General features: G+C 37.3%; 1 protein-coding gene across 4 annotated transcripts; it reads right to left on the minus strand.

Annotated features, from left to right (window-relative positions):
- Positions 1-1,906: 1,906 nt before the first annotated feature.
- LOC113669904 (uncharacterized) lies at positions 1,907-18,013 on the minus strand. 4 transcript variants are annotated; one of them, XM_089198078.1, is made up of 13 exons: positions 17,877-18,013; positions 15,388-15,549; positions 9,891-10,415; positions 9,271-9,379; positions 8,095-8,220; positions 7,478-7,538; positions 6,653-7,302; positions 6,072-6,164; positions 4,601-4,693; positions 4,184-4,357; positions 3,916-4,013; positions 3,071-3,204; positions 1,907-2,698 (listed from the first exon to the last, which is right to left on the minus strand). In XM_089198078.1, the coding sequence occupies exons 3-13, from the start codon at positions 10,388-10,390 to the stop codon at positions 2,655-2,657; spliced, it is 2,082 nt and encodes a 693-aa protein (XP_089054204.1). In that variant the 5' UTR covers positions 10,391-10,415; positions 15,388-15,549; positions 17,877-18,013; the 3' UTR covers positions 1,907-2,654. The 4 variants fall into 4 exon arrangements, 3 of the variants coding, with proteins under 3 accessions (XP_089054204.1, XP_089054205.1, XP_089054203.1); XR_016184185.1 differs by lacking the exon at positions 3,916-4,013; XM_089198079.1 differs by lacking the exon at positions 15,388-15,549 and having other exon boundaries at positions 17,877-17,934.
- Positions 18,014-18,172: the final 159 nt, after the last annotated feature.

The following is an 18,172-nucleotide window of genomic DNA, read 5'->3' on the forward strand; positions in this document are numbered from 1 at the left end:
TACAACTACGACGAAAAATGTTGCAGAAAACAGACCTTACAGAATAGTATAATTTCTCAAAATTGTTTCTTCTGATGATGAAAATGACGATGTTAAGTAAGACGTCTTCTTTTGAAAAAGAGCTAAATACTCTTCATTGTCTTCCATGCTCGAGTGAACTAAAACCGGTTGCGATGGATTAGATTCATAATTGACCTAGAGTGACAAAAAAAAAATCTTAGTTAATCAGTCGACCTTTAACAGCAAGTTACGTATTTCCTTTTATACGTATGCAATTACCTTGCACGTACACTCGGACAGCTACAGGCCTACCGAACAACGTTCCCCTTAAGTATTCACTGATATCAGAAATCTAACGTTATTAAAACATAGCGCAGACTTTTTATTTTGAAAAACATAATTTATAAACGATCTCAGCACACCTCATGTTATAATAATTCCTTCGATTAATTAATAATTCCGTGGACCGCCGTTTAACTAGCTAAAATAATTTAATCTTTTAAGTGTAAAGAAATTAAGTATTTTAAATATAAAGTGATTACATAGATTACCATGACATTGAATAGTATTGGATTTGATACAAGGCTAGGCGCTCGAAAGTTAATCTTTGCAAACTAGAGGTGAATTTCGTGAGTCAACAGCAAATTTCGTTTAATCTTATAATCACCGAAATAAACATTATAGTCCATTATACGGACTAGTTGGAGCTGGGCTTAATAGTCCGGATAATCAAAAGTCCGGATAATTTAGAGTCTTGGTAATCGCAAGTCCGGATAATGGAGAATAATAGAATTTTGACTGTAACATGACGCGTTCTTAGATTGTGCAACCAGAGAATTAAGTTCGCCGGGACAATCGAAGATCCGGATAATCGAGGTCTGGATAACAGAGGTTTGTCACATTCAACTGACTCCAAAAGACCGTCGCCGACTCGATAACGCTTTTATTTAGACCCATGCTTTCAACGCTGTCAAGACGCCTGAAATACTGAATTCGAACGTGCTTTTAAGATAGTTCATTTAAAGAAAAAAAAATTACAAAGCCCGTTCAAAGACATTAAGGCTTACATTTGACAGTTGAAGAGTTTCTGAAATATAAGCTCTCATAAGTATCGGTGTTGACATAATTTCGAGTGCAATTAGGTGTTAATGAGCAGGAGTAAATTTTTCAATAGCAACAAAATTGCACGAGTTCCGTCGGGCAAGTGCAATTTGCAGTTAAGAATGTTTGAATCACTCGTGCCCAAATAGGTCACGAGTACATCAGACGCATATGTTGGAATGTACTGGACTGTTCAAAACAAAGAGTCAAGAAAATTATGTGCAGTCATATTATTACCCATATTATGTTGGTAAACATTGATATAAAAGAAGTAAGTTTCTAAAACAAATATATAATTGCTGCGTTGATAGGGTGTCTAACGAGATAAGTTGGTTATATCAACCTAGTTGATAATAATTAATTGTGAATATATGAAGAAACATACATGTGAATTGCGGATAGAAAAATGAAAACCGAAGCAATCTTCGCAGTAATGAACACTAGTTACGCAGCAGTGAAAATAAGGCCTAAAAAAATTCAGGCTTGTACGGGATTTGAAAGCTCTGCCATCTGAGCTAACAAGCCAACTGAGAGCTGGTCATTACTATGGTTGCAAATAAACCCGTGAAGTGATGAATAAATAAGTGTTTATTACGGCGAAGGTCGCTTCGATATTCACTAGATGATAAAGCAAATTGGTCTCTGTAAAAAGTTTCTAAATCTGACTAGCGTTATCCCTTCGTTATCGCTCTGATAGAGGGCTAACGTTCCAAACATCAGCATTAGAAACTCTTTAGGGCGGTCAATTTACATTATCAACTCAGTTGACAAAACCAAGTTAACAAACAATAATACAGCCGGTGTCTTTGTGTCTGCCAAAGGAATTACATTTTATTGCTAATTCGTACTTAAATCAAGCTTTATTAACTAAGATAAACAGCTCATTGCGGCCTACATGTTATTTTTTAGTCGCCATTCGGAATAATCAAAGAAAATCGGAAGGAAAATTGCCAGAGAAAGAACTCCTACACAAGAATCAAAGAGGTTGTTGTATCTACTACTGATTAAATCGATTACGAAATGATAGATGTAAAGTTAACAGAAATGTAGAGTCGAAAGGAAAGAGAATAAGTAACTAAAACGAAATGAATGCTTTGGTATTCGATAAAATCCCACACTTCTTTTTTTAACGGTGACTAACATATGTACACGTTCGTGTGCCCAAGTTTAACTTCCCATGTAGTGAACGTCAATTGAAGCATGCTGTAAACGGACGTTACAAGAAACGCCTCAATACATATGTTATTGCGTGTTGTTATATTTTAGGGGTCATACAATTACCACTAATCTGAAACTGATACTGTCACTCAAGTCCTCTTTGAAACTGGCACGCTACATTAGCTACGTACAAGAATCAAGTACTATCAATATTTTGGGTTATACCCTGTATTAAAATCGTTATCATCAAAAGCAATGAAAGATATATAATAATGACACAATATTGAATCTGCTTTCAGTGAAAAAACAACATTGAAGATGTAACAATAATTGCCATCAAGTTTTACAGCCCAGTATGCACAGATATCTTATTTCCTTACAACGGTTCATCACAGCTAGGTTGTATGACCTGAGTCTGACTCAGTCTCCTTCTCGGTTTCTGTTTTGTGAAGGAAATGACAAGAACACTGAATATTTCATGATTATAATAAGCTTCAAGAGCGTGTATTTCCCGTCTCAAAGACATTACTGACACCATATGTCAAAAGCCAGAATATGAAGTTAAAAATGAAAGATGATTTATTTGAAAAGCTTCAGCATTATGCGAGCCAAAATCTAGACTCGTTATGATGAGCCTCCATTACATATATTGGCAAATTGACTTCAATGCATCAATCAAAGTTTTTTGAACGGAAATATTAACAGTGCTGACACCCAACCAAGTTTTAGTGTTTTATATTGCAAGACAGCGGTATTTCAGTGATGAATGTAGCTGCTCTATATTTATGTCAGCTAACAAACTGCATCTCACCTTTTTTCCCGCAGACTATTTGAAGAACTTGAAAAATAATCACTAGCAGCAAACTAAAAGCAGCGAGTGAGCTGGGAACGAATGCGAACACACGTCGCACGTAATTTCCACACTCTTGGCAATCGGTAGACGCACTAAAACATAAAATATTTCAATTCAATTTTTACGCTGAGAAAAATCAATATGATGAGAATCACCCTTTTCAAAATGAGTATAAGCACGAATACCTTGATGCCGATGACTGAGTTATCTAAAAAGAAATCTATCACTGAGAAGTAACATTTACGTTTAATGGTCATTTCATTTGCTTAAACGAATTGCTGACCATGTCAGGCATCGAAAATCCTCCATCAGTCTTCATTAATACTGTATTATTCACGAGCCTCTGTTACTTTCTTGTTGTTTCATGAGAACATAACTTTGATTTACAAATTTTTGGAACACTTTCTCCTACAATTTCGAAATTATGCACCATTAAAACGAGACTTGAAAAGTGGATCAAGCAGGAGTTCAAAGTTACCATGTTTGTAGCCGATTACAAAGAGATACGGGGACTCCCTGATAAAAAGGGTACCTGATCAAGCTAATTTCAATGATTTAGTTATGACGGTGTTATCTGGATGCTGGTGGAATTAATAGTTTGAACGCGACGGAGTTAGGACCCGAGATATTCACGGGCCTAGGATTAGAAGAGAATGAATGATAAAAAACCGACAACAACACCAATGAACAGCAAGATGAAACTGAAAAAAATAGCTGAAGAGAAGAACGACTACGACAACAGCAAAATTAACAAACAAAGAGCGATGTGATATTGCTTATTATTATAAAAAATCTAGGGTTACCTTTCTTTAGGAAACAAAGCTTGTATGACGATATACAGAGTGCCTAATGTCAGGTTGGCGAGGGTTCCTATGACAGAAAATACCAAACCAGAACTACCCTGCAGGGAAATAAAGGATGTTCTTGCTTCATAGTCATTTTAAATGGGAAAAAATCTGTAATAAACTAACTATGACAATGTGTAGTGTGTTCTTCGAACGAATAGTGATGAAAAGGGTAATGAAACTTTCACTGAATGTCATAAACAAAATAATTAGCACTTCAACCTACTTTATTGTCTCCAATAAGTTCTGTTGCAAAGCCAAGAGCATTCACAAACATGGCGGAGGAACCAAACCCCAGTAGAATAACGGCTGGGTAAGTAGAAACTCTCGTCGACTGGGTAATATTTAAAAACCATGCACACGATCCAATCACAGTTGCAGCAGCCGCAGTGAATGTCCACTGAAACAAGATGAAGAGCTTTAGAAGAGGACTGACATGAAACAATATTCGTGGAGAAACATACTCAAAAAGGTGCATGACATTCTTATGTGGTGATATACTTTCAATATCGCTTAGGATCAACGATTTTCTTTACCGGGTGTAGCCCTCATTATGCACAGAAATAGAATTTAAAGGAAAAGATTATTGTTATTGTACAATATCCGACATAATCTTGTCATTAATCATCTTGGTATCAATTACCTTGTTTCCCACTTTTCTCGAGAGTCTCCTTGAAATTTCAGTAGACAACGTGGCACTTACTAACGCTATTAATGGTATATTGGCAATCGCTTCCTATGAAAAAGCACAGAACTCTGGGGTTATGAAAAATGTCAATCTTATACATGTTTTATGGAGGTTCCATAAGGTTTTTGCTCAATGTTGGCACGCGTCATGTTTTTTTAGGAAATTTTTATGTTTTCGCTTTTCAAGGTCACTGAAAGCTAACGGTAAGGCAATGAGCAAGGTTCGGACTATCGCATATGTTTGCTGTAGTAGATATTATCAGATTGATTTTTGTTACTAAGCTAAGGCTTCATGAAGGAAGGCGCTTACCATCAATAATTTGACTTTGCCTTTGATTTTCTTCAATTTGCTTTGGTGGAATATCTCCAAATTTTTCACAATTTGTGAAAATTTCCCTGCCGATCATTTAAAAGCCGACAATAATTTTTTTTCTATTAACAGGCACTACGAAGGGCACAAATATTTTTAACGATCGATCACAATGAAATCTTAGGAAATTCAAACGAAGGAAACGCAATAAATCTTACTCGAAATTTCCTTATTTTCTTTGTCGCAAAACATTACGTAATAGAATGAGACCTCGCCAAGATCCGTATCTGAGCATGCGTAGACTTTCGAATCTGTCGCCTTTTGGCAATCTTTCCCACGGCGTTTTCTTTTCGGTGGAATTTTTTTCCAGGCGAAGAAGGCCTTTGAATATTACGAGTGCAGTAGCTGGAAACCCTATATTCCATCGCATAAAAATTGAATGGTGATAAACTTTTTTAAACACACGTTTTCCAATAAAAATCGTGCGATCGTATCGAGCCGCCATGCTTGTTTTGCATGTTGAGACTTTTAAAGCTCGTGCTATGTTGGCACCCAGATCTGTGCGGTCAAAAACCCCATGGAAACTTCTTAACTAGATTTTCTTTCAGTCATGAGAAGCAATTTATTGAGTCCATACCTCTTCCGGGAGCACCAACTGGCAATTTATGTGCAATGGGATCCGCGAGTCGTGATTTTCTCGGATAGGCGAGATACAAGTTTTTTAAAAGTAGAACCTGACAATATTTGAAAACATCAAGGAGCTTTCTTGGCATTTAACTTTTTCCACTCTTACCAGGTGTGGAGCATTGATAAAGTAAATTTTTCCAGGAGCTTTGTTTGGAAAACGATTCGGGAAGTTTAATTTACGGGCAAGCCTAAACAGTTTCAACTGGGTACTATGTTTTTCAAAATGGTTGTTCTGTCTGTCTGTCTGTTTATCTCTTCAACAGACTTGTTATGAAGCTGATGCGCTGACTGAGAAAGGAGAAAGCAAGGAAACTAGGGTAGATGAGTCACAAGATATTTGGTTAACCTTTATAGAAGATCAAGTATGACTTTCAGTATTTTTTAAACCTAGAAAATGATCAATTAAATTTGCTCAAAAATGTTTTCATACTTTTCCAAACTTCAGTTCGTCGGTGAGTAGCAGGGGCAAATAAGAAAAGAGCACACTCTGTAAACTCTTCGTGCACGAGTAAATAATGGCAACCTGAAAAGAAAATAATAAACCACATTTTTAGAAGCTCACACCAATCCATTCAGGAAATTTTAAAAATTTCTTGCATCGGTGAACATATTTTATTCACTGTCCAATAGCGTCCTTATGGGCAAAAATGTACTAAAGGTCGTGGATAATGCTCTCAGCCTGCTACCTCGGGTGGTTCTTGAAGTAGAAGGCACAGTTTCCCAATACGCGAATAGAACCCGAATCATTTATCGGCAGTATTACAACAAGCGGTTTAAAAAAAAACTCTAGATATTGCAATTGTACTCCCAGCAATGGCATTGGTAATGGCAATAGCAATGGCAACGGCAATGGCAATGGCAATGGCAATGGCAATGGCAATGGCAATGGCAATGGCAATGGCAATGGCAATGCTAATACTAATGCCAATGCCAATATCAATGCCAGTGGCAATGGCAGTAGAAAAGTCCTCATTTTTTGTCGAAACATTCCCTTTCTTTAATTTAAGTTACCTTATACAAATGAGGATCCTTGAACCAGGCTCTCGCTGTCTTTGCTTTTGGTAGAGGAGTGGATTCAATATCAGAAGCAACAGATGGCAGAGCTTTTCTATCATCTTTGCTAACATCCGGAGAATGTTGGCTGGATTCTGTTTCAAATTCTTCAAGGTCAACAGCAGGGGTCAGTTTGTGCCCTTGGTTAACTATTTCTGAGTTTTGTTGTATCTTTTCCATCATTCCTCGGCCATCCCCTTCGCCTATATCATCCAAAGTTCTGTAATCGTCTTTCTTTAAATCGCTCTCTCGTGGAGAATCTTCTTGTTTTGTCGTCAGCCTATTAAAGATGCTCATCATAAGGCTTATTTTTCGCTCTTTTGGCAACGTCTTTACGAACGTGAAGTCATCCTCACTTGTGACTGCCACTGGGGTAACAGTCAAGTTCGGTGTCGGATCATGAGCCTCTTTTTCTATGGTCTTACTTTCCGCAGCTTCGTTACTGTCATTTCCTGCTAATATGGCTTCAAAAAATTGGTCAAAGAAACTGCTTTTTCTGACAGGGCTGGTTTGTTCTTCACATAATTGCTGGTTGGTTGGATTATTGTTTTCCAATGATCGCAGACTGTGAATGAATTTATCTAGGATATTTTCCTTTCGCTGCTGATCTGTGAGAAAATAAAAAATGAAAACGAGGCTCTTCATAAACAGGAAGACTTCGAAACTATCGATTAGCCACTGAAAAGCTGTAAAATTGAGATGAAGATATCGAGGAAGAAAATCAAAGGAAACTTTGCTGAAAGCAAAACAAGTGAAGTTAGTAAACGATGAATGACAACTCACATCCTTCAAAATACAGGACTGACTGTAAGAGACCAGCTGATGGCATGAAGGAGGTTTTTCTCTACGAGAGATACGAAGCAGTACATCAATACACAATATCATTTTGAATGAGATCACCAGCAATGATGCGCACATTTCACTCAATATTTGAATATTCATTCATGCCCACTTGGTGTTTGTTGGTATCTCACCCGAACTAGGCAACGAGACGCTCAGGGAGTGAGGCTTGAAGACGACGAGTAGTCGTAATAACCGGTCTAAATCCAACTCTTTCAAAAGGGATATAATAAACTTATTAAATTGCATTGATACAACACTTTGCAACAAAAAAGCCTAAAAGTTGAAATGAAAACCAGGGAAACTTTTTGCGAAATTCAAATCTAAAATCGAGCGTCAGCTTAAGTGTTCACGTCAACCCAGTTTCCATAAATGATAGTGAACGTATCGACCAATGGTATTAGTAAGAGCATTGAATTGGCTGCCTGCCTCCATTGACATTGATGATTAATGATTGAATTGATATTTGATCATGTGATTAATCGCAAAGAACTGTAAGCTGAACTGATGGGGAAAACAAGGTTTCTTTTAGCTGTTGCTCTTGTGTAACCAAAATTTACCACATAATCTGCAATCGAATGAGACAGCTTCCTCTCTGCTGGTGAATCGTCTGGAGGTTCTTTAGTTCCAACATGGAAAATACCAGAGCACACCAGTCCTACTCCTGTTAGGATGAGAGCTATCACCTGAAGATGAACAGACATCACAGCTGCAATCAAGTCTGTTCAGTGATGGACATTAGTGATTTCTATTTGTAATTTTAAAGAGAATACAATATTTGAAATTAGAAACATTACAATGGTGAATTAAACAATAGCGTGCGCCAATGTAACACTTGGAATCTAAGCGAAAAAGAAAAATGACAGTCAATATGTTACATCTGATCATTCAGCTCGGTTTGCAAGTGGCCAATGTGCTTCGCCTCCCTAACGTTTTAGCCAATAAACTGTCCTAGCTGAGTCTAAAGTCTCACAACACTATGTTGAACACTTGTGCTTACAATTAGTTACATTCCGCTGAAGTAAATTGATAAATAGCCAGGGATCCGAAATTAGATCTTTAAAGCTAAAACAACTCTCAAGTTTTAATGAAGTGAAGACAATCCTTATGTTAAGGTCTTTGCAAAATGTTTTTGATAGCCATGTTAATTTGTTACGTGCGATGCTAGAAAAGTCACCTATAGGAAGTCTGCAACTTAGTGTTATTAACCACACGGCTCTGCATAGAAGGATCACATCAAGCTCGAGGTTGTTGTGAAGCAAATTTGCTTTTATAGGTTGATATGATTTTTTCAGTTAGGTAAGAAGGAAAAGAGTTGCGTTAAAGAGTTTTAGAAAGGTTTTAAAAATATTTTTTCATGCTAGAAGTTGTACTAATTATCCTCAAAATTCTATGATGCCATGACATTGATCATAGAAGGATCCCTTGAACGAAAAACGAGTTCGTGAAGTTGCAAAGTTAAACAATTACTTATTGCTAGTCTCATCTATAAGGAATTTGGGATTTTGTTTGAAATATCTATTTGTTTCAAGCAAAATTTTGGAAATGAACCCATCTATCAGAAGCATATCGGCTTGATCATCCGCGATGCTCAGCGTCTCAGCTGAAGGAACTTTCAGGGAGAATAGTCATGAAAAAAGGAAGTTAGAGAGAAAGAAATGAAAAGATGAGGAAGAAACACAGGAAGGAAGCAGATGGGGAAATAGCAACAATAGAAGTAAGGAGTTACTAATTACCATAAAATCCATTGAGCTTTCTTTTGATAACTGATCACGGCCATCTTGTCCAAGAATCAGCCATGCCACAAGGTAACAAATGACGCCAGTTAAATACATGAAAGCAGTTCTGTGAGTAAAAGGTCAAGTGCAAGTTAGCTTTGAAGAGGTGAGAGCACCCTAAATATCTACTGATAAGTGATTAGGTGCAACTTTTTCTGGAACGAAACCAACTTCTCCGAAACTTCAAGGAAGATGGAACTAGATAATAAAGAGTTCTCGAAGCAAAATGAAGATTACACTGCTATGCTGATATACGGACAGTGAAGAACCCGGGAAATCAGAGTGCGCAATGGGGCAGTTAAAAAAATTACAATGACGCAAATTCCTTGACATCATATCTCAAGCTAGGCCACAAAAAACATTAATGTCCAGCCCGATAATTCGGCTTTTGACTGATTTCTCCGTCACAATTTGTGCGGCAGGGAGAGTGTATCTACTCGTCACACTTCGCGCTCCCGTGAAGTCCGCGCTATGAACACCACCGTTTCGACCTAACCTGACTCTTAGGCTAAAAAAAAAAACTTTTCAGCTTGTCTTAACATGCAAATAATTTTAGTTATCAAAAAATTTTTCCAAACCTTAAAGAAGAAAGCTTAGCGGCCTCTCTCTGATCCTTTGCCAAAACCGGAATGACCGACAAGTGCGATATGTCAACGAAGTTGATGGAAAATGAGATCATTGTGGCAATCAAAAAGTAATACAACAACACCGGCCACTCGCTGGTTCCTTTGTCACAAACAAAACATTTGCTGAAAAAGAGTGGAATACCAATAGCTGCTGCTATAGTTCCAATCAAATGCCACGATTTTCTCTTTCCATGCCTGCGTGACAGAACCGGAATTTTAATCTTATCACATAAAAACCCTGCAACTGGAGCAAAAAGGATTCCACCGGCAAAATAATTGTAAGAGGAAATTAAGCCGGCATTGGTTGCAGAAATGCCAACAACTCTCATGAGAAAAATCATTCGGAATGAATGCAACATGCGGCGAGTGTTGTCATTAATCACGTGCCCCACTCCAAAGGAAAATTGCTGCAGGTGTGATAAGCCTCTTTGACGATTTTTCTCGAACTCCATGTTCACATCCGCAAACCCTAACAGCCTAACAAGAAATAAAGAAAATCATGATATACGGAACTGCAACAAAAAAGGAAGTTGTAATAGTTATAATTATATTGATTCACTTTTTCAAACCAAGTAACTAATACTATTTTAGCAATAACACCTGGAGGGTTCGAGAGAAAAACAAAATCAAGCAATAGAACCCACCCTACCTACTATTCAAGAATTTTTATAAGGTTTAAAAGAGAGGCAGCTATTTTGCCGGAAATTTTCTTCAAAAATTTACAATCGCATAGCAGAGAAGTTTAGGAAATATCTGAATTTTATGCTGATAATTTTTTAGAGAATATTCCCAAAGATTGGGTCAAGGTTTAGTGGATTGATTCTTGCAGCAAATATAAAACTTGCGAGATTTAAGCCAATTTTTTTCAAACAGCGTTGTCCTAGCCCAGTTTTGGTAGCATTCAAAATTATAACCCTCGAAAGGTAACTAGGATTAAATAAAAGTTGATCTTCGACAAGATCGATGGATTTTATCGAAGCCTGAGTTGTAGTCGTTTTTTTAGATCATTCGTGGGAGGTGCACTTGTGGCCTAGATCGTTTCGTCTGTTCCTATGTAAGCGTCATGTATTTGAGTTATGCCTAACTCAAAACCTGTTATTTATTGTGCGACTTTTCACATTTCGTTAAATGAAGAAAACATTAACCTCTTCTTTGAACTTTTATCGGTAAAACGGAACTCGAGACGAATTATTGATCGTACACAGAAATAAGACAAATGTTGGAAACGCACCATCAAATGTATCGCGAAAAAAAAAAATTGTTCAAGAGAAGGATTCAAACAATGCAGTAAAAAAGGTAAAAGTTTCTATCAACTTACGATTGTTGTTGAGATAAAGAGCACTTTGGCGTGGCTTTCCAAACAACAACGCTCCCCTGAACTGAGTCTGTGCTCTGAGGAATTTCATCGAAATGTTAGGTTAGCGCGCCGAACGTGACTACCTAATTCTCCCTTCGAAACTTGTCTTGTCAACTAATTGCCACTCGCTAGTCTCAATCCGCTGCATTGCCCTGATCACGACCAACAGAAATGAAAGTCACTGGAGCTAAACAGGAGAGGGAGCTGCATTACCCTTCCGAAGGCTGTGGTCAGCACTCTTTACCTCTTGAAAACTTTAAAAGGCTTCTGTAAAATTTCGACGTTGTACTCAGTCAGGAGAGGTCTTAGCAGCATATCAGGATTTTAAGTCCGGATTGAAATTTTGATCTGCATACTACGGATGCTTTCATACTTCGTTTTCCCCAGTCAGTGATGTATAGTGACAAAATATCGAGGCCGTAAAAAAGTTACCGACGGGTTACTGCTGACGTAAGCGCTACTAATGAGTAGAGTACTATCTAGCTCTTTTAAAAATGTCCTTATGGATCAATAGAAATGAATGTTGATGCCGGTGGGGAGATTATTGATTGCAGGTACAATAAGCAAACTGCAAATTATTGATACCTTTGAACTGTTTTCTCCTTTTCCTTCTTTCCTGTTTTAATTTTTTTTGTTTTTGTTGTTTTTTCGAAATAAGACGTTTTAAAACAAATGAATAACCTTACCTTTTTTCTTTTTTTATTCTAAACTCCACGCATACCTAATTGAATCGATCGAGATATTATTACTTATCATCCAATTTCTTCGAAAATAATAGTTTGACTGCACAGTTCATAATGAAAAAGATATCTTTCCACCTTTCAGATTTTACGATATTTTATCTACTTTGTCCAATAGTTTAGAAGCGAACATGAAGATAAGGATAGCTTTTTTTTGCTTCCCCACCGAACAAAATAAAAAAATAAAACGTCAATTACTTAATCTGCGAACAGAAAGGCCTCACTGGAATTCACCAGATGTTAGTTTAAGTTTGAACGAACCGAAATGTGACCGAAAACTCTGCGCGAGTTTCAATCTGACAATGCATCCGCTTGCACTTGACACATTTGCTATACTGCACTGATTGGTATGTACCCCATCAGTATTGTAGCTCTTATACTATCTGTTCTTACTGAGCAAGCTGCGAAAAACACATAAGCTGTAAGGAACCATATTAACTATTAGAGAGATTTGACCTTCCCCTGAGTAGGCTTAGTGCTTTAAAAAGAGATAAAACACTGTCAACAAATTATAAGATGATTAGATATATACACATCGATCTTTATAATACTTCCAGGTTATGTAAGCTTAAGTATTAACAGCTCATCTGAGATTATTCTTCAAATTCAGATGCTACATGGCTCCTCGTCACATTTCGTCAACCGAGTTACATGGTTATCAGCTTTTTGCTCGATTTCTTATTGACGCTTTTTTTTTTGTTAGAAACTTCAAAATGGTTCCTACTATTTTTTATAAAACGATAAAAAAATGGAAGTTTACTTTGATAACAGCAAATCTGTGAGCTGCAACTTGCAGGCAAATCTATAAGACTCTCTCGTATTGACGGCCATACAGAGAACAAACTCTCTATAGTGTATCTTTCAGGAAAGGGCACTTCATTACGATCGTAAGGCCCTCTGAAATAAATCTATTGATGGACACTGACTTTAATCCCAACACATACCGAACACGGTGACCCTTGTCATCAATTGACAATTGCATGGGACACATTTCGAATCAGACGAACCATCAGTATCCAGCAACTATTTGGTACTGAGAGTGTGATGATTTTTTCGCACGAAAAAACGTTTGTGTAAAGTTACTCAGCAGTGGTGAGAGCTTTTATCGAAGTAAATAAGCCCTCTGCGCGCACGAAGGTGAAATCAAGGATTGATTACATTTCCAGCTTAAAATGGTACTGATTCTCGCTAATGATAATAGCTTTTATACTTCATTGTCCCCTTCTGCTCACTATTATATTTTATCTGCAAAACCACCGCAAAACCATCGCAAAATCACTTGGAGTGGCCATCGATAACAAACTCGATTGGAGCAGTCACATCATAAACTAATGAAGAAAGTCGCTTCTGGCATTTGGGCTATAAAACGAATAAGGCACCTTGCCCCTCAAGCGACTTTGCTTCTAATATATCAAGCTCTGATTCAGCCACATTTTGACTATTGTAATCATGTTGTTTGGGGAAACTGAGGGATAACTTTGCCGAACAGGGTACAGAAACCACAAAACAGAGCACCCGTGTTTTGACTTATTCAAATTATAACGCCGATGCTGGTCACTTGTTTGAGCTCCTGAGATGGAAAACCTAGCCTCCAAGCAGCAGATACAAAGAGCCATAATGGTCTACGAGTCTCTGCACGGTTTAGCCCTAGATTATTTATGTTCTAAATTTGAAAGGCGAGAAACTGCGTATAACCGAAGAGACTCTGAGAGTAAGCTTAATGTTCCTTTGCCGCGCACAAACTGTTACAAAAATATCTATAGTGGCGCCATTCTTTGGAACAGACCTCCTCGTGACATAAGACAAGCAGAGTCCGTTGGGGTATTTAAGCGTTTAATTGAAGAACTACGTTCAAGAACGGCATTCGTGGAAAGCAGCTTTAGTTAGGTTTGTACTTAAAGTATATTTTTCATAGTATCTCATCCATTCAATGCACGTTTATATATTTGAATGTTTTTATGGCTGATGAATTCTCCGTGGGTAAAATATAGGTTATCTATCTATGGTAGGTAGCGCAAATAAGGTTGCTTATGAAAGGCAATCTTGACCTTAAACTTCATTAGTTAAATCTAGTGTACACAACAAAAGACAGACGATATAATTGGCGCCTTCTCTCACCACAAGTGCACATGAAATTAATTAAACATAATACTTAAAAAAAGAGTTTTTGTTTGTAGCACGATATGTTAATTTGCAGTTGAACAGGATTCTTGCTGTTTTGTTTATTGAACCAAGGGATTCATGCTTCCAGTAATGCTATCACATGTTGCATGCATGACGTAATATTACGTGACACTCGAAAGACACAATTTTTACGCATGAAAACAAATTAGTCATTTCCACTACGATAAACAAACACATCCTTATTGATAAATACGAATTTTATTTTGTTTGCGTTAAGTCTGCCGGTGAGACCTCTTTTTTGTCTCATCGATGTTCGCCAGGAAAAATGCTATGGAAGTGGAATCTCAGAGGTAGAGTCAGAAAGAGGGTAGGGGGTAAAAAAGTGGAAAAAGGCTTCAATACTCAACTCGAAATGACTAGCTACTGTCCTGTGCGAAAGCTTTTACTCAAGTACGCGTGCGAAGGTGGAATCAAAGATTCCTTACAACTCCAACTTAAGGTGGTAATGATTCACGATAAAGGTGGTAGTTTTTATATGGAATCGCCCTGAGTTTTTGGTTTTATAAATTTTTTTTTAACTATGAATTTAGAACTCCAACTTAAAATGAAGCTTCTTGACCCCTCATAGGCCTTTCGCACGCTCGCTTCGCTAACCGCCTCGAATCTTACGTGCACTGTATCTCTTGCCGCAGCGCTAATGAGCCTACTCGTAGCCCATTACGCATCAAGTCAAACGTCGGGGGTGACCAGAAAAAAACATCATTTAAACTGCTCAGAGAGGCAGAAAACCTCTATTCGATAACCTTTTGTTTCGCTTAATAAAAGTTTCCCAACTTCGATGCGTTGAAAATTGTATCACTCAGCGCTATAATTCCCCATCGCCACTCACTTTGTTTTTTACATTTCTATAGCTGCATCACATTAGGCCCCCCTTATAGGGTGGTCTGCCTGTGATTACACAAACCATCTGGTTCAGAAATTAAACCTCCAGGCATTCTCATGTTGACTACTTTTCCCACGAGATATGTACTCAGCCTGCGTGAACGCTTTCATTCAAGTAAATGAACCCTTTGTAAGCACCAAGGCGGAATCAAAGATTTAGCAATCAAGCCAATCAATATTTTTTACCCTCATTTTTTGGTTTTACACTATACTCTTTTAACTGCGAAAAGGACCAGTGAAATACGTTATTAAACGAACTTCAAGTTTCATAATGTAGGTCGCTTACCTTGGTTAAAGATTCGATGATCCAGACTCTTTTAATCAGGCATCTGACCTGACTGAGCGGCACAGACGATAAACTGCAAGTGTTTGAGACTTTATAAATCAACCAATACTTTTATATGAATTCACTCCAATTGGGGCGAATTAGCGTGACTTTTTGTGATACCTGAAAAAAACGAAACAAAGCAGGACAATAATTTTTGTTAAGTAATGCCAACTATTATAATCAGATCTTATGACAGATAGAGTAGATTGTTCTGGCTATGATAAGTAATCTTGACCTTTGCTTCATATTATTTGTCGACTCTAGAGTACTTAACAAATAACAAACAATACAAATGGTACTGTCTCTCGCCCCAAAGCACATGAAATAAATCTTACTCAATACTACTTTAAGTTTTTTTGTTTATAATCATGATTTTTAAACAGCCTGTTTAACTGCTGTTAAGTATAAGGAAGATGTAAGAGTGGGAAAAAGCCTAAATACTTGAGTCGAAACTAGCTGCTGTACTTGTTTGGCGACCTTGCGACCTTGATTTTTTTCCTAGGGCCAAATGAATCGAATTAGCGAGGAATGGTGCATGAATTCAATTAATTGCCATCCGCCAGGTCAGCCATTAGACCAATTTGTCTCCTTCCGATTGTAATTTTTTAACCTTATTATGTCTCATTTTAGAGAAGTAGTCTGTAAATTTTGAGTTTTTTCAAAATCTCTCGAATAAGTCAGTGGTTATATGGGTTAAGTTATCACCAAGGGGCGTCTTGAAACCTGACATACTGTACGAAAGTAAATGTAACGGTGAGAGTTTTAGAATTCAAGAAATAAGCTCACTATTTGTGCTAGTACTTCCTATCGACCGTGATGGTCGAATTGTGTTTCTCAAATAAACATCAATGGTGTTTAAACCTCATCCCTGCTAATCGATCTTTCACTTGTAAAACTTTTTAGTATCAGTGGTGCAAGGGTGTTTGGAGAATTTTCTGAATTTGTGAAGTCAGTTCTACAATGAATTTTGGCTAGGTTTTTCATGGAGGGAATCTTTTCCTGATGTAGGTTTCTGCAGGCCAGGCAAAGATAAATTAATTTCCAGAGAATCTATTAAAAAGCTGAGATATTCCGTGCAATGTGACAAATGTAAAACTGATATTTAACCAAATTTATCGCACATCCCAACACTGTGGAAACCACAGGGTTGTGTCCCTGTCTTCTTGAGGTCGGATTGAGCACAATCATATATCCTAACAAGCCACGACTGGTTTTAGCAGCTTTAAGAATAGAATAGGGGCTGCATTTAGTCGAACCTGCAGTAAACGGTCATCAAAGAGAAATGGTGTCGTAGCCACCTAAAACATGCAGGTTAATCTTTTAAGAGGGGTATTTTAAATAAGTATAAAAATCACCATTTTTATCCATTATTGGCCAATGAAAGTACAAAAAACATCCCTCAAAAAAACCACTACCATTGATTTTGGGAACATGAATGGATTAAATTTTACTCGAAAGATTATCCTCAGGTCTACTTGAGTGGTTTTAACTCTATGGACTGACCACAAAACACAGTTAGGAAAAAAAACTTACCCTATTCACTATTCAAGAATTTTTATATAGTTGAAAGGAGGAGTAAAAATTCTACTGGAAATTTTCGTCAAAAATTTTAGATTGCAGAAGAGAAAATTCCTTCAAGTAACAGAAATTCATGGTGATAAAACGATAATGACTATCGATCATGATGATAAGAGCTTTGATATCGAATTGTCTTGTTTTCTCCGGATATATATAATTGTGCATGGACTAAGAATTTAGAGCTCCAACTTAAAATAAAGCTTCTTGACCCCTCATAGGCCCCTCGCACGCTCGCTTGCTTACCGCCTCGAATCTCACGTGCTCTGTAGCACCGGATGGAGCCTATTCACACTCTATTACGCATTGAGCCAAAAGTCCGAAGTCATTAGAAAAAAACGCCATTTAAACTTGTCGGAGAGGCAGAAAACCTTCATTAATTGACATTTGGTTTCGCGTAATGAAGGTTTCTAGACCACGATGCGTTGAAAATCTTATCCAGTTTGAGCTTTATTCGAAATCGCCGCTTACTTTTTTTTTATTTTTGTACATTTCTATCGTATGCATCATTTGATGATACACCCATAGTATGGTCTCCCTCTGATTAAACAAATCATCATCAATTATCAGAAACCTCAAGGCATTGCCACGTTGAATTCTTTTCCCATTAGATGTTGTGTACTCAGCCTGCGTGAAAGTTTTCGTTCAAGTAAATGAGCCCATTACACGCACGAAAGTGGAATCAAAGATTGCAGCAATTAAACCAATGTATATTTCTGATCATGACTTTTACAATTCCAACTAAAAATTAAGATGATTCTCGAAAATGATGGTAGCTTCTGCATCAAATTGCCCTGTTTTTTTTTTTGTTTTTACACGTTGTTTTTGAACTGCCATACTGATGTACATTACTCACAGTGTAGGTCGCTTACCTTGGTTAAGGATTTAATAATCCAAACTTTTCTTGCCCGACAGTCCGCCCTGCCTGAGAAACAAAAATTACCAATATTTTTTATCTGAATTTATGACAATAGGGAAGATTAGTTTGACTATGGTATGAAATGTTGACCTTTACTTCATATCATTGGTCTACTGTACTTTACATGACAAAAAACAGACAATGAAATAGTGCGTCTCTCGCCACAAGCGCACGAAATGAATCCAACATAATGTGCTGCTTTAAGACTTTTTGTTTGTATAATGATTTGTTAATTTGCTGTTCAACAGG

Source organism: Pocillopora damicornis, chromosome 2, assembly GCF_964200805.1.
Source record: "Pocillopora damicornis chromosome 2, jaPocDami1.2, whole genome shotgun sequence".
Classification (NCBI taxonomy): domain Eukaryota; kingdom Metazoa; phylum Cnidaria; class Anthozoa; order Scleractinia; family Pocilloporidae; genus Pocillopora; species Pocillopora damicornis.